Source organism: Eremomyces bilateralis, assembly GCF_010015585.1.
Source record: "Eremomyces bilateralis CBS 781.70 unplaced genomic scaffold P152scaffold_7, whole genome shotgun sequence".
Lineage (NCBI taxonomy): Eukaryota > Fungi > Ascomycota > Dothideomycetes > Eremomycetales > Eremomycetaceae > Eremomyces > Eremomyces bilateralis.
In genome coordinates, this window is record NW_022985073.1 from 512177 (window position 1) to 528373 (window position 16197).

Below are 16197 nucleotides of genomic sequence, written 5' to 3' on the forward strand. Positions count from 1 at the left end.
GAACTTCCTTTTGGAGTTTTGGCAAAGATGACGGGTGAAGCAAGTTGGGGAAGTCGCTCCCAGGCAAATCTTGGCATGTGGACCCACCTTCCCTCTTTTCAACATTTCCATTCCGAGTCAACGGTTAAAATCCATCGCGACTGCCACAACGATCTTCCCTCCTCACCGCTTCATGCTCCGATACCCTCGTTGAAATAGTGTGGAATGTGACATGCTTGTCGCACCATTATACAAATCTTGGGAATATCTGGAAACATGGCCACCGTGACCGTCACCCAACAGCGTCCGCAGCGTCGCCCGAAGAACCTCAAACTCCCCCCAGAAAATGAACGGTACATGCGGGCGTGCGCGGATATCGCGAACGCCCTGATCGAAGACCATGAGGCGCAATCCAATGGCTCGAAAGCAAAGAAAGACCTCAACCTCAACCATCTGCGGGGGCAGATGTCGAAGAAATACTACCTCACCACCCAACCGCCACTCACCGCCATCATCGCTGCAGTGCCCGAGCACTACAAGAGATACATCCTCCCGAAACTCATTGCTAAACCAATCCGTAAGTTTAACGTTCTATATGCATGAGAACTTAGTCTGACCTTGTATAGGCACATCTTCTGGAATCGCCGTAGTGGCGGTAATGTGCAAACCGCACCGATGTCCACATATCTCCTTCACCGGCAACATCTGCGTCTACTGCCCCGGTGGCCCTGACTCTGACTTCGAATACTCCACTCAATCCTACACCGGCTACGAGCCGACGTCCATGCGCGCCATCCGAGCCCGCTACGACCCGTTCGAGCAAGCGCGTGGTCGCGTCGAGCAGATCAAGTCGCTAGGCCACAGCGTGGACAAGGTGGAGTACATTATCATGGGCGGGACGTTCATGTCGCTCCCGGAGAGCTACCGGGACGAGTTCATCGCGCAACTGCACAACGCGCTGAGTGGATATTCCACAAAGAACGTCGACGAGGCGGTCGCCGCGGGGGAAATGAGCAACATCAAATGCGTGGGTATCACCATCGAGACGAGACCAGATTATTGCTTGGATCAGCATCTCGGCGCGATGCTTCGGTACGGTTGCACCCGTCTCGAGATCGGGGTGCAGTCGCTCTACGAGGATGTTGCGCGGGACACGAACCGAGGGCACACAGTGAAGGCGGTGGCGGAAACGTTCAAGCTCGCGAAAGACGCGGGGTTCAAGGTGGTCAGCCACATGATGCCTGACCTTCCGAACGTGGGCATGGAGCGAGACATCGATCAGTTCCGCGAGTATTTCGAGAACCCTGATTTCCGCACCGACGGGCTGAAGATATATCCCACGCTCGTCATCCGCGGGACGGGACTGTACGAACTCTGGCGTACTGGGCGATACCAGAACTACACGCCCAACGCGCTGATCGATCTGGTCGCCCGCATCCTCGCGCTGGTGCCCCCGTGGACGCGCATCTACCGCGTACAGCGTGACATCCCCATGCCCCTCGTCACCTCCGGTGTCGAAAACGGCAACCTCCGCGAGCTGGCCCTCGCCCGCATGAAAGACTTCGGCACCACATGTCGCGACGTGCGCACGCGCGAAGTGGGTGTCAACGAGGTGAAGAACAAGATCCGTCCATCGCAGGTCGAGCTGGTGCGCCGGGACTACGCGGCGAACGGGGGGTGGGAGACGTTCCTCGCGTACGAGGACCCGAAGCAGGACATCCTGATCGCGCTACTACGACTACGAAAGTGCAGCGCGACGCACACGTTCCGAAAGGAGCTGGTGGAGCAGCCGACGAGCTTGGTGCGCGAGCTGCATGTCTATGGGCTGGCGGTGCCGGTGCATTCGCGGGACCCGAAGAAGTTCCAGCATCAGGGGTATGGGACGCTGTTGATGGAGGAGGCGGAGCGGATTGCGCGGGAGGAGCATGGGAGTCGGAAGATCGCGGTCATCTCCGGGGTTGGGGTGAGGAGCTATTATGGGAAGTTGGGGTATTGGTTGGATGGACCGTATATGAGCAAGTGGTTGGGCGAAGATGTGGATTATGAGCCATGATGGGATGATATTGGATGGGTACGTTGCATTGCATGGATCGGCGCTGGATAGAACCGTGGGATTTTAGATTTGCATGTCGGGACAACCTTGATATGGGAATATCATGTAGAAATGCATAAAGACACAGTTTACCTTGATTTTTCCATTTTTGGAGATAGAATTATAGTGACCATTATTTGACCGGCTCCGGACGCGCGCCGTACCATCTCACGATCCTCCCATCCACCAAAGAAAACCCTTCGATCTCAGCCTGCAAATTCCCTCCTCCACCACAACTGAATCCACAAAGATGGGCAAAAAACGAAAACTCGACCAAACCCGGTCCAAAGCCGACCCCCGCTCGCACAAAAAATCCAAATCCGCCGCCGCGCCGGGGAAGAAAGCAAAGCCCCCCGCAGTGACCCAGCATCCCGCTCACGATGCGGTGGAATATGACCCGTTCGATCGGGTGCTGCTGGTTGGCGAGGGTGAGTGAACTGCGGTCTGAGATGCAATTATAGATTTTAATGTGAAGTAGGAGATTTTTCATTCGCAGCATCGTTAGTCGAGCATCACGGTGCCGCCGACCTCCTTGCGACATCCTTCGACAGCGAGGAAGAGGTAATCCGAAAGTAGGTCGCCCACCTCCTTTCTGATATCGCCCTACCAAACGACTCCTTAACCAAAATCCCGCGTAAATTGTTTAAGAAAAAAGCAGCTTGCTAACCTCATCAAGATACTCCATCGCGGAAACCCACCTCCAAACCATCCGCGCCGCCGAGCAGCCCCTCCTCTTCACCGTCGACGCCACCAAGCTGAAGCAGAAACCCATCCGCAACCACGCGCCGTACGATAAGATCATCTTCAACTTCCCCCACGTCGGCGGCAAGTCGACCGATCAGGATCGTCAGATCCGGCATAACCAAGGTACTCCCCCTCCCCTGAATTCCTTTCCGTCCTATCTTTGAGCAACGCTAACCCCCCCAGAACTCCTCCTCCAATTCTTCCAGGCCGCCACGCCACTCTTAAAAGAGCGCACGGGGACGATCCATGTAACGCTCTTCGAGCGGCACCCCTACTCCGCCTGGGACGTTCGCGGCCTCGCGCGCACCGCCGGGTTGGTGGGCGTGCGGAGCGCGAAGTTTCGGTTTGAGGAGTATCCGGGGTACACGCATGCGCGGACTCTGGGGACGCTGGAGGGTGGGGGTGGGTGGAAGGGGGAGGAGAGGGGGGCGAGGGTGTGGGTGTTTGGGAGAGGGGATTGGGGAAAGCAGGAGGGAGGGGAGGGGAAGGTGGGGAGGGTGGGGAAGGAGGGGATGATTGGGGCGGGGAGGAGGGGGACGAGGAGGAAGGGGAGGGAGTCTGAGGAGGAGGACTCTTCGGATGAGGATTAGATATGGCTTAATGGGGAGATTGGCGGGTCTGAGTCCGGGGATATCGCTTATAGGAATCGAGTGATGGATATCACACACACGCTGTGGTTAGAAAAGAGACTGTCCAGTGGGTCGGTCTACGAATTCGAGATATCACGATTAACGTTACCGTATTCCTATCTGAACGAAGACCAAGTTCAACATGCTACATAAGGCTATTTCCTCCATAATATCCATTTCGGACACCAGACGTTGTGTTATCACCGCGGACGATGAAGCACGAATCTGGTCGTCACCATTGCTCCACGCTGATTGGCCCGCCCATCTGAACCCCTAAAAGCCCAAGCTCACCCCCGACGCTCAACTTCGCGTCGTCGCGTCCCCTCACTCTCCATCCACATCAACCGAACTACAAACAATCCGAAACCACCACATCGACCACCGCCACCGGACGAAACGACCCTCACCCCATATACCCACCACTCACCACAACCATGCTCCGCCCAACCCTCCGCACCCTCCGCACCCCCCTCCCCCGCCCCTTCAGCACCACCCCCCGCGCCTCCTTCGCGCGCATGATGCTCGTCGGGCGACTGGGCCAGGCCCCTGAGCTGGTGGAGACGGCGACGGGGCGGGGCGTGATTCGGTACGCAGTGGCGTCGGAGTCGGGGACGCGGGAGAATAGGAAGACGAGCTGGTTTCGCGTAGCGAGCTTTGCGGAGGGGGGAGCGCGGGATTTTCGGTTGGGGTTGAAGAAGGGGTGAGTTTTTGGGAGGAAGAAAGGAGGTTTGGACTTGGGATAAGGCTAATTTGGGAATAGATCGTTGATTCATGTCGAGGCGGATGCGCGCATGTCCGAGTTTGAGGATAAGGATGGGAATCGAAGGGTGCAGATTAACCTTGTTGAGAGTATGGAATTGAGGAAGTTGACAAGCTTTGGATACCGCTAACACTGCTAGAAACCCTCGACGTACTCTCCCGCCCCAAGGACGCCTCTCCTGACGCCGACGCCTCCGAAGAGCTCTCCTCCGCGGCGCACACCGGCCCGTGATTTCCACCACTCCAAACGACGTCGGCGAGGGTGCGATGGGGGATGGATTGATTTCGGGTTCGCGCACCTATATGTCTAGGGATATAGGTTCGTATGGGGGCGTATAGCACAGTCTCTACTCTTTTTGGGCGATGGGCTTCAGGGGCGAAACAGAAATCGGTGGAGTGTTGGTACTTTTTCGACGATTCTGTATTCATATCGGACTGTTTACTAGGGAAGACGGGAGCTCCTTCTTGTATCAAAAGAATACTTTGGTGTGCGATTTCCCCCGGCCGTCGTATCTCAAATTTCATGGATCTCAATGCCTTGACCAGGACAGGGAGCAGAGTCGACAGGAACATCATGTCATTGCCTAACAGGAAAGCATCAACCGTTTGCGAAGCCTGGCCCAGAGGGGCGGAAAAAGCATTGGATCGTACCTACAAGCAAGCCTCGTACGATCCACGTGATTCCACTCCCTGAAGGACGAGAACGAAGAATCCCCTGCGCCGGAATTTCAACGAGAAGCCGCATCGGCGTCCCCTGTCGTTTGCAAGATTACAGCTTTCTTCCTTGTTGCACGAGACAGCCCTACTACCCACGCCACATTCTATGAAAACGATCCTTCATCAATGTAACGCAAGTCAACCAACACCCCTCCAAAAGCGGCAACTCCATGCGGCTAGATATCAGACGTCGTCCACCTCTACTCTACCGCTATGGCCATGCCGCACCTCGGCCTCGCACGCGTCCCTCATCACCAGTACTCCAATTCTCCAGTCGCAGATCGAGGCCCGGCATCGATACATAGCTCGCATCAGCAGCGCGAAGCCGTCATCGTCAGATTCGGAATGGATACGTATTCCCAGCTCGACTATCTCCAACACACATTGGTCGACCGCGCGCAAATCGCGCGTTTCGTCCCGCTTCCTAGGATAGAGGCTGTACAACGCGGAGTGGGAGATGCAGATGCATGCAGTGCTCAGTCCACGTTCCAGCTCCGGTGCTCCGGTGGCGTCAGAGGAGAGACAAGGGAGCTACATGGTTTGCTTGACGGGGTGTATTTCTAAGCAGGCGAAGGCTTTGGGCCTTGGCGGATGATGCAGTGTGCTGGGAAGGGGTGGAGTGCAACGTCGCGGAGTGGCGGGCGGGCGGCGGTTCCCGTCGTTGGGGTTTCGGGGACGCGTAACTGGGTGGACTGGTTACTAACTTGCTTGACGGGAGGACCGGAGGCGGTGAGGGGCGGTACGTGGACATATGGGTACGGTACACGGTAAAGCAGGTCCCGGTGGTCGTTCTACAGCAGATGTTGGGCGGGTCCGTCAACGGTACAAAATGATATGGAGACCCGGAGGTAGGGAACGATGTTGTGGCCGTCATCAGATGTCGAAACGTTGACGAACCTCGAAAGTCGAAACGAACTACGGTGGATGTCCTGCATTGGGGTGATCTGTGCTCGGTCATGTCAACGGTATTGCATGAATTGACGCTGCAGACGGTGCATAACTGCATATCGTGCAGGAGAAGGGATTGGGTGCCGACGTCGGTGCAGCGTTCGGACTGGAGTAGCTGTACATCATCGGTGCTCAATTGCTCGACTATGATATTCTATGAGAAGGACCAGCATGATCTCCCTCCCACTTCAGCAACTCAATTGCGGGTGAGAACCACCGTCGCTTAATTGACCGCTTGAACTAGTTAGGTATGGATGTTGTTTAATTGTTTCGTCAATTCCGGACAACTCGCGATCCATGCGATATGTGTCGTCCTATTTAGCGTCCGTCATGAAGCCCAGATCTTCGTCATCCGGGTTCAACCGTACGGCTTAAGGCACTACATCCACCGCCCAATGTGATCCAATGTCCAATGTCCAATGTCCAGATGACCCGACAATCCCTCATGAATCTGGAAGGGACCGACATCTCTCCGGGATGCAGCAAATCCCTCCGGACGTACTTAGTACAGTATACGCCGATGATAGCTCGATTCCAAGATATGCGACCCAGGTTCAAAGCAGCTTAGCGAGCCCGATGCATGAATAAGATTTGGGAATTTGGGGAGAGACGAAAATCGCGCATAGAAGTTTGGAACGGGGCGTTGTCCAGGGGAGGGAACTCAAGCGAAAGATCAAAGAGGGGTGCGAGATGGGACGGAATGCGGGATTGCGGCGTGTTGGAATGGCTGGATTGGCTGGCCATTCGGAATACCGAGCTGCATCGCTTTCGCTTGCCTGTCACTTCATGTCGCTGGTTGTGTGCTGTGTTGGGGGATCCGACTCCTGAGCTGGTTTACCACGTATGGCAGATGATGGATGTGCGATGAGCCATCGTTTCACCCAACGGATGGTTTGTTGATGGTTGGCGACAGCGATCTAGCGATCTACCTCCGTCCATCTCATTACCGTAACTGACGCCATTTCCGCCAAGTCCAAAGTCAGTTAAGAAAATCACGACGCCTTTGCACGCTCGGCCCGTGGATCCAGAGTGGCACGAAGCATAGTCAAGCCGCTCAAGCTTCAGGAACAAGCAGCCTAACAACAGTCAAGCTCCCTAAGTGGTATTTCCCACGTTGACCTTACGGCCTACGGGTGTTCACCAAGGCTTCTAGTTCTTCTAACGACTCATTGATCAAATGAAAATCATACGTTACAACTAACTAGTCACAACTCACTACATTGCGAATGAGGCCAAGGCTGGGTTCCGTTGATCATCTTGAGTCCGAATGAACTGGTGAATGATTGCCGCCAATCTCAATATTTCCAGCGAGCACATCTATTCCCGCATCGGATTACGAAGTCCTAAGTCCCGTACTAGGTAGACTAGACATCCAAGAATCCATCATCTACGTCCTCCATCATCCAATCGAAATGGAGGGACATGTTTCCCTGAATTCCTTGATTTCCCACGGAACGAGTTTTGTCAGCAGAGAGGGCCAAATGGGGCCATGGTTTATATATCGACGAAATGATAGGTCCGTTAGAAGGTTAAGAAATCTCTTAAGAAATCTCTTAAAAATCTCTAGTCACCAAAGGAAAGACGGGACGGTTCCGGACCACCCAGATACTCCACAGACACACACACTGACACATCCTCTCCCAACGGTCCGCGGGGGCTGATGGTGTCCAATTTGTCCGATTTGTCTGATTCTCGCCTTCAAATTGCAAACCAAACCCATCATTTATTCACCCATCATCTTCATCATCTTCATCATCTTCATCATCACTATCAGCATCATCTAGCAGACGTTGGACGCCTGAACTACTAGTCCTGTCTCTAAGTCTTCATATTATTACTACATTCAGCCTGCATCCCACCGCCAAGCCGATTCGCTCATTCCAACACTCGCAGCAAAGGCAACTGGTTACTGGCAACCGAATTCCCTGAATACGGAACGGACAGAACCTGGATCCTTTGGATGGCGCAGCCGCCCATGTGGATTGTGGAGAGACCGGAAACAAATCACCAGCTTCCCCTCCACCCGCTCCTTCTCTCGCCCTCTTCCTTTCCTTTCTCTCCATCACCAAAGTCCGCGATCCACGGCCGAAATCCCCTTCCAACTCATTGCGAATTTCCCACGTCTTTGCCCACTCGTCGGAGTGGGCAGTGTCGTGACTCGTGACCCAAATCCCGCGCTACAGTCCGGACGATCCGTCCCATCCACCACCCTAGGACGTCATCGCTGCAGAGAGCGACTTTCAGCCTGTGTCTCGCCTCCCGTCGAAAGATATGCCAACGCCATCCGCCTCGAACCATCCTGCTAGCCGCTCCACCGATCCGGTCAGTTCTCCCGCGATATCCTCCTCGACGGCGTCCGTCAAATCCCAAGATGGCAGCTCCCAACCGTTGCCCGCGCCCACGAACGGTGCCAGTCCCGCTCTGCAACCCGCACAGGCCCTCGCCCCTCCGAAAAAGCCCACGATGACATCGCGCATCAGTGGCATGTTCATCCGATCGCAAGCCACCAGCCCGGTTCCTGATGACGGCAAACCGCGACCGAAAGCCCTCGCGCGCCAGCCCTCGGAGAAGAAATCCCCCGCCCCGTCCGCACGGCAGGCCCCGAACGGCGCCAAACCGGATGAACCGCACCGCCGCTTCTGGGTCGCTGATGACGGCGCGCATGAGCACCTCCTGCGCGTGGCCAAACGGCAGCAGAAGCTGAAGGACGTGCTGCGCAGCTGGTTCGATAAGAAGGACGGGCACGCAGAAGACCAACCGCCTAGCCTGATGGCGGACTGGATCACGCAGAAGCGAAGCGAGCAGGATAAGGCACCGACGGACATGAAGGGGGGCCCGATGCAGAGCCACACGCTAGTGCAGAAATACGGGAAGTGCAGCGAGATCATCGGGCACGGGGCGTTCGGCGTGGTGCGTATCGCGCACAAGGTCGACGTCAAGGATCCGAAGCGCGAGCAGCTCTTCGCCGTCAAGGAGTTCCATCAACGGCCCGGCGAATCCGACAAGCGCTACCAGAAGCGCCTGACCTCGGAATTCTGCATCTCCTCGTCCATGCAACATCCCAACGTCATCCAAACCCTCGACCTCCTCAAAGACGAGAAAGGCGACTACTGCGAGGTGATGGAATACTGCGCCGGCGGTGACCTCTACACGCTCATTCTCGCCTCCACGACCCTCGAGGTCGCCGAAGCCGACTGCTTTTTCAAGCAGCTCATGCGCGGTGTCGAATACATCCACGAGATGGGCGTCTCCCACCGCGACCTTAAGCCCGAGAACCTCCTCCTCACCCAGCACGGCGCCATCAAGATCACCGACTTCGGCAACGGCGAGTGCTTCCGCATGGCCTGGGAGAAGCAGGCCCACATGACCGCCGGCGTGTGCGGCTCCGGCCCGTACATCGCCCCGGAGGAGTACGTGAGCGAGGAGTTCGACCCGCGCGCCGTGGATGTGTGGGCGTGTGGCGTCATCTACATGGCGATGCGCACGGGCCGGCATCTGTGGCGCGTGGCGCAGAAGGGAGAGGATGAATTTTTTACCCGGTATTTGGAGGATCGGAGAGAGGAGTCGGGATTTCGCCCGATCGAGGTGTTGAGACGGGTAAGTTCTTGATTCGTGAGAATGTGGTGACGGGTTGCTAACGGGAACAGGCGAAATGCCGGAACGTCATCTATTCAATCTTGGATCCGAATCCGACACGGCGGCTGACGGCGCATCAGGTGCTGTTGTCGGAGTGGGTGAAGGACGTGAAGATTTGTGTGTCCGGGGAGCAGGGGTTCTGAATTCAACATCAGATATACCCAGCACGTCTGGGGTGATGCGCTCGGGGACGCATTCTTACCCATCGAGTATAAAGGCTCGACTTTTCTATTACCGTCGATGGGCGTGCTCCGCTGGATTGCTCCCTTATCTCCAGGTCTCCAGGTCCCTTATCTCGCGGACTAGCCGTACTTCGTTCGGTCCCAACACCCCCACTCCATATTTGATATTCCCCCGCCAGTCATACCCCTGGCGACTGAACACCACACGCAATGTTTCCACATCATGTCCATCGAAACAGAGGTGTTCACTTTCCTAGATCTCCAACACCTCCCCTTCACGATCGCTTGGAACTAGAAAGCAGGCGGACACATTGCAAGATTTACTGATATGAGAACCACCGGGGCCACGGTCTTCGGCACATAGGGAGGGAAGGTCTACTGTCGACTGTCTACCGGCGGCATCATCATTATCATCATAATTGTCATTGGGGGGCGTGCGTGCTTTTTTGGCTGGCGACGGACGGGATATCGGTCGGGATGGACAAAGGAGATATCACGGTCCCATACCCATCTGCATGTTTTATGACCCGATACGACCACCCCAAGAATCAATCACGTTATTTTATTTTGTCATGACGATGGTGATGGTTGATGCCCTTGTTGAATAGCTGATGCAGTGTGATTCTCCTATTGGTGTTTGAAACTATTGAAAGGGAGTGTTATTGGTGATGGGAATATCGCAGTGGTAGGGCTGAATAACTAACTCCAACGGTTCTAAGCACAGTCCGTTCGCCAGGATCGGAGCCGGAGATAAAGCCAACTGTCAATTGCCACCTCCACACTCCACGTATTAATCCGTACCATTCCAGACTCGATGTTCCTCGATCTAGTGTTTGAATGAAATACAAAACTTGACATGTTCTGCACTGCAACATGGTAATGACATAAATGAGCCTAGAACTCCTTAACAAAACCAATTCCCACAATCCACCCCAATCCGATCGTGACCACCCTTTGTTCCGACCAACCATCCTGCACCGTCCCGCTCCCGACCACGGCCAATAATGGAGAGATGCAGAAGCACCGACGGCTGATATTGACCGGCCTTGCGTTCCTCTGCACCGTCGCCGCTGGGCAGAGCGTCACCGAGACGACGACCCCTCCGAGCACCACGACGTTCAACGATCCATCCCCGCCCATCCCCACGCCGTCGACGTGCGAGTTCCGGACGATCAATTACTTGACGCATACGCTGCCGCAGCAATGCTTGAACACGGGGCGGACGGCGCAGTCGGCGCCACCGGCGGAGACGCACGGTGTCGGGACCGCGGAGGATCAAGAGACGGGAATGGGTAGTAATGGCACGGTTACGAACGACTCCAACGACACCGCACCCACCGCAATCCCCGAGACCGATTCCCCTCCCCAGTCCTCGGCCGCAATTCCCGACTCCCCAACCCCCCCAGCCGACCCTCCCCTCTCCGATACCATCGACCCCGAACCCGACGAAGCCTCCCCCCTTGACACAGCCAACTTCCTCTCCTTCGAAGAATGGCGCAAGAAGAACCTCGCCGACGCCGGACAGTCCCCCGACCGTGTGGGCCGCCACTCCGCGCACGCCAAGGGCTCCCGTCGCCCTCCTGGCATGAACGCACCGCTGGACAGCCTAGGTGAGGATGTGGAGATCGAGTTGGACTTCGGAGGGTTTGGCGCGGGAGAGGGATGGGAGAAGGGGGAGCGTGCAGTGGTGGAAGGGGGTGAGGGGAGGGAAGATCGGGTGGGCAGCGACGGGGCGAAGAAAGCGCCGGCGGAGCACGCGCGGAACAAGGATGCGGGGAAGACGTGCAAGGAACGGTTCAACTACGCGTCGTTCGACTGCGCGGCGACGGTGGTGAAGACGAACGCGGAGTGCCGCAGCAGCTCGGCGGTGCTGGTGGAGAACAAGGACAGCTACCTGCTGAACGAGTGCGCGGCGGCGAACAAGTACCTGATCGTGGAGCTGTGCGAGGACATCCTGGTCGATACGGTGGTGCTAGCGAACTTCGAGTTCTTTAGTTCTATGGTGCGCGCGTTCCGGGTGAGCGTGTCGGATCGGTATCCCGTGAAGATGGACCGGTGGAAGGAGCTGGCGACGTTCGAGGCGCGGAACTCGCGGGAGATTCAGGCGTTCTTGGTGGAGCATCCGCTGATCTGGGCGCGGTATCTGCGCATCGAGTTTCTGAGCCACTATGGGAACGAGTATTATTGTCCGGTCAGCTTGGTGCGCGTGCATGGGACGACGATGATGGAGGAGTTTCGACGCCAGGAAGAGCTCGCGAGGGGCGACGCCGGGCAGGAGGATGATGCGGAGGATATTTTGGACGTGAGCTCCGGAGAGACGGCTAGGGCGGACGGCGTGGCTGAAGTGTCTCCGTCTCTAGAGATAGAAAACATCTCGGAACCGGAGGGGAAACCTCTGGATTCGGCATCTCCTGTTGGGGACGAAACCAGAGTCGATCAACCGAGCGAGACCGATCCGGAAACGCCACACGCTCACACAAATACGGAGGTGGCATCTCCTTCGACGGGGACTGCGAATTCTACCGTGGATGTTGCGGAGTCGGACATTATGGGCAAATACGAGTCTTCATTCAACGAACGGGAGAATAAGACTGCGGGGCCATCATCGGGTGTCACCACCGCGACTGACAATACCACGAATACAGACGAGTCGTCTCGATCGACGACAGCATCGGATGGCAGCTCAAAGACAGCGCAGACTCCATCATCTTCAACCGAGACATGGCACCCACCTATGGCATTGCGCAATACGACAGCCTCACAATCACCGACCGAATCCCCCCAAAGCCAATCTATCTCGTCCAACTCCACCTCAACCAAATCCCGTGCAACCACCACTTCCTCCCCCCAACCCTCCCCCACCACCCAAGAATCCTTCTTCGCCTCCCTCCACAAGCGCCTCCAATCCCTCGAATCAAACTCCTCCCTTTCCCTCCAATACATCGAGTCCCAATCCCGCATCCTCCGCGACGCCTTCGCCACCGTCGAAAAGCGCCAACTAAACAAAACCACCCGCTTCCTCGCCCACCTCAACTCCACCGTCGCCGCCGAGCTCGCCGGCTTCCGCACCCTCTACGATCAGCTCTGGCAATCCACCGTCCTTGAGCTCGACAGCGCCCGCGACCGCCAGGCCCGCGAACTCCACGCCATGAGCCGCCGCCTCGCCCTCCTCGCCGACGAGCTCCTTTGGCAAAAGCGCCTCGCCGTCCTCCAAGCTACCCTCCTCCTCCTCTGCCTCGGCCTTCTCCTGTTCGTCCGCGTCGGCGGCGCCCTCCTCGGCGGCGGCGTCGCCTCCACTCACCTCGACGACGTCCTCCCACCCATCGTGCGCGACGTGTTCGCGCGCCGGCCGTCGGGGTTGCGCCGCGCGCGGACCGCCGTGGGACTGAGTGCTGGGTATGACAGCGCGGGCACGCCGGACGAGCGGGATGCTGAGGGTATGGACGCGTCGTCGCCGTCCCCGGAGTCCGGGAGGATGCGGCGGCGGCGGACTGGGATGGAGGGGGGGGAGTTGCTTTCGCCGGACACGAGTCCTATGGCGCCGCGGCGAGGATATACCCGGAGCGAGAGCCCGCGGTCGGACTCGACTGGGGAGGCGAGGGGTGTGGTGCGCATGGATGGCGGCGCGACAGGGCTGAGCAGCGAGAGCGACGAGGACCGGTCGAAGGGCGTGCAAGTAGAGCTCGCTACGCCGTCGTCGTCGGTGGAGATATTACGATCCCGGATGCCGACATTTTCTTTGGAACCACCGACGCCGGACAAGAGGACGGACGTAGACGAGGTGCCGGACGAGGATCGGGATGGGCGGCTGAGGGTGGATGAGGATCCGAGGGGGACGCAGAGTGGGCCGTCGACGCCGACGGGAAGGAGGGAGCGGGCGGAGCTAGTGGAGGTTGAGGGGCCGGGGGAGGTTTTGCAGGGAGAGTGATTGCTATCGTTTATCACATATGACGGGATTGCCCCCTGGCGACCCACGTACGGAGGTTCACTACATTTATTAGCATGGCAATGGCGTTGGGGGTTTCTCCAGGGCTGAGCGGCCCCTATTGTTCTTCAGTCGTATGTGTACTATGGGTACTTTCACGGCTATGTCGGGATATTTGATGCGCATGACATCGCCCGAATAATATTATATATCCTCTTCAAGAGCATGTAAGATGCCATTCGTAATGCCTATCTTCCTATTTTAAGCCGCCCGATATCCTTGACTCACTTAGATCCGCAAGCTCTCGGTTCACAACGACCGCTTCCTAATATTTTGATGATTCCTCTAACAAGAATCTTAAAGGATACTACTACAATCCGTATCTCCACTTTGCCCTCAGCCCACCCCCTCCACCTCCCTACTCCAACACCAAACAATCCACAACCTCCGAACATCAGAATCCATTGACCCAGCCCAGTGGACCCCCAGCGCATCCACGCGTCTCACCCGCAGCCAAGCACCGTAGCGCATCGCGCCGACATTGCTTCATCGCGATCTAGTACGCCTCACTTTTTTCACTGCATGCAGGGAAGCAGCTCAGGCATGATGAACTGGGCGGAGAGGATTCCGATGCCCGTGCAGGGGGAAGCTTGAAAATCCTGGAAGACTGCGGTGGCGGGCAGGGAGTCGGTTGTTGTGCTCGGAAGGGGTGGAGTGACGGATGTGGGAGTTGGATGGATGGTGGATCATGATCACGGGATGCTGTTCATAGAATAGGGGGGGGGTTAGGAACATGATAATTACTAGAAACACGAACGTCGCACTGACGGCACCCCATGAGGCCTTTCACTTCATCGGGGCGAGGGCGGTGGCCAGGGGGACTCCGTACCAGATGAGGTAGAAGCCGATACGGATGCTTAGGCCCTACATGTCGCTGTTGCCTTCGAAGACACAAGTGTCCATGGTTAAGGGGGAACATACCTCACAGGATTGCTAGGCAGACATAGAAAGAGAAAAGCGAACGATAGTGACTCTGACATTGAGGTTGAGTAAGAGAGGTCCACGGAGCAGAGCTCAACATGCGGATTAGTAGAGGTACATGCAGTTTGCATATCCAGTCGACCAATTGTATCCAGACTGCAGAGATATGAGATGTTACTGTGACTCGATTGGAATAGAAGCAACCGTGTATAACTCGCGACATTCAGAAGCCATTTGGCAATGGACGGACATGACAATATGAAAACTTGACTGGACTCAATGAGATGACAGATACGGTAATTAACGGACGGTAGTCCGGTTTCCAAGCCTCCTGAGTTGTCGAAGGGAGCCAAAGTTGGTTAGCAGTCCAATGAGGCTATTCCTGTAGAATAGGTGGCCATCTCTTGGTCCTTCGCAGACTATCAGCAATGAATAGTCCGATGAGAGCAGAATCGGTTCTATAGTAGAGTAATGGACGCTAAACACAAACTTCCCTTCCCACCCGACTCCAATCTCACGATAGAGCCCATCCCTACCCCCCTCACCTACCCCTCCCCTCCCAACCAACCCACTTTCAACCCATCATCACTCATCCCGTCCCCCTCACCAGCGGACGAACGACGGGCATACCCGCGTCCCGACGCCCCGAACTCCCCGTCAGCGAACGGGCGAGCTCAGTTCATGCAGCATGCATCGGAATGGCAACAGCGCGGGGCAGGCGGCGAGGGATTGGTGCGCTGGGATGCAAGTCGCTAGATTGGCATGGAGGCGAGGCTGGATTGGGGGAGGGAGGGAGGTGGGTGGACGGATTGGGGATGCGTGTGGTGACTGATGAGGAGGGAGGGGTGGGTGGAAGAAGTGCTGATTGGGGCTGGTTGGGTGAGATGTGAAAGCGAGGGAGGTCATCTTCAAGTCAAGACAACGTCCCATCTCGCCTCCTTTTCATCGTGACAGGCTACCGTGAACTCAGCATCTCATCAAAGTTCAAACGCAACAAAGGATCTCCCCGGCTCTAAATTCTGAAACCATGCCTCGCATATCTCCGCGCCGACCCCCGAATTAGATACCGCCGGCTCGCTGACGCGCTGCATCCGGTCCCAGACTCTCGACCTAACACTTAACAGATAGGATCACCCCTGACGATCGTCGAGATATCTGGTCCGAGCTGGGTCGGCTGGGTGAGTGCTAAGGACCTTGACCGGTTGAAGAGGTTCACGAGGCGTGTAACCGTTCCAGCCCGTGTCTGCTGAGTGCTCCTAGTAGGTGTTCAAGGAGAAACCGGAGCTGAGCGGGCGGCGAATGAGGCTGGTCACCTCGCTAAATCATGGGCGGGGGAGATGGGTGGTTGGCTGGCAGGACGGCTCGGCGATCAGATCTGCATCACGTAGGTACAATTATACAATAATAAGTAGAATGATGGTGTGCTGGAACCGGAGTTGAGGAGCAGGGGGTGGCCACGAGGGTGGTGGGGAGTGGATGACGAAGCAATGGCTGACGGTAGCGGAGGCGGGAGTATTCAAGAGCGTTTATTGAATTGGATATTGGATTGGATTGTTTGAGTTTCAATATTCCCTAATACTGCAACCTGATGGATGTCGTCGATCA

General features: G+C 56.5%; 5 protein-coding genes across 5 annotated transcripts; all 5 read left to right on the forward strand.

Annotated features, from left to right (window-relative positions):
* Positions 1 to 174: 174 nt before the first annotated feature.
* Positions 175 to 2168, forward strand: P152DRAFT_506908 (histone acetyltransferase ELP3). Its single transcript, XM_033682506.1, has 2 exons — positions 175 to 556; positions 606 to 2168. Exons 1-2 carry the CDS (start codon positions 256 to 258, stop codon positions 2030 to 2032), a joined length of 1728 nt encoding a protein of 575 aa, XP_033534916.1. The 5' UTR covers positions 175 to 255; the 3' UTR covers positions 2033 to 2168.
* A 19-nt stretch (positions 2169 to 2187) lies between these two features.
* Positions 2188 to 3213, forward strand: P152DRAFT_415137 (uncharacterized protein; the record flags this gene model as incomplete). The annotated part of the gene is made up of 4 exons (XM_033677043.1): positions 2188 to 2499; positions 2550 to 2643; positions 2748 to 2938; positions 2999 to 3213. Coding segments are annotated over exons 1-4 (678 nt in total), but the record flags the coding sequence as incomplete, so codon positions are not given.
* A 707-nt stretch (positions 3214 to 3920) lies between these two features.
* Positions 3921 to 4289, forward strand: P152DRAFT_380757 (nucleic acid-binding protein; the record flags this gene model as incomplete). The annotated part of the gene is made up of 2 exons (XM_033675721.1): positions 3921 to 4144; positions 4205 to 4289. Coding segments are annotated over 2 exons (309 nt in total), but the record flags the coding sequence as incomplete, so codon positions are not given.
* A 4063-nt stretch (positions 4290 to 8352) lies between these two features.
* Positions 8353 to 9647, forward strand: P152DRAFT_395099 (Pkinase-domain-containing protein; the record flags this gene model as incomplete). The annotated part of the gene is made up of 2 exons (XM_033676283.1): positions 8353 to 9465; positions 9516 to 9647. 2 exons carry the CDS (start codon positions 8353 to 8355, stop codon positions 9645 to 9647), a joined length of 1245 nt encoding a protein of 414 aa, XP_033534919.1.
* A 1327-nt stretch (positions 9648 to 10974) lies between these two features.
* On the forward strand, positions 10975 to 12945 carry P152DRAFT_395150 (uncharacterized protein; the record flags this gene model as incomplete). Its single annotated transcript, XM_033676289.1, has 3 exons — positions 10975 to 11296; positions 11399 to 11988; positions 12376 to 12945. Coding segments are annotated over 3 exons (1482 nt in total), but the record flags the coding sequence as incomplete, so codon positions are not given.
* Positions 12946 to 16197: the final 3252 nt, after the last annotated feature.

Excerpts from the sequence above, each read along its gene's own strand:
- P152DRAFT_506908 (XM_033682506.1), top strand. The coding sequence starts at position 256 with ATGGCCACCGTGACCGTCACCCAACAGCGTCCGCAGCGTCGCCCGAAG. Across the intron at positions 557-605 it reads ACTCATTGCTAAACCAATCC|GCACATCTTCTGGAATCGCC; the intron begins GTAAGTTTAACG and ends GACCTTGTATAG.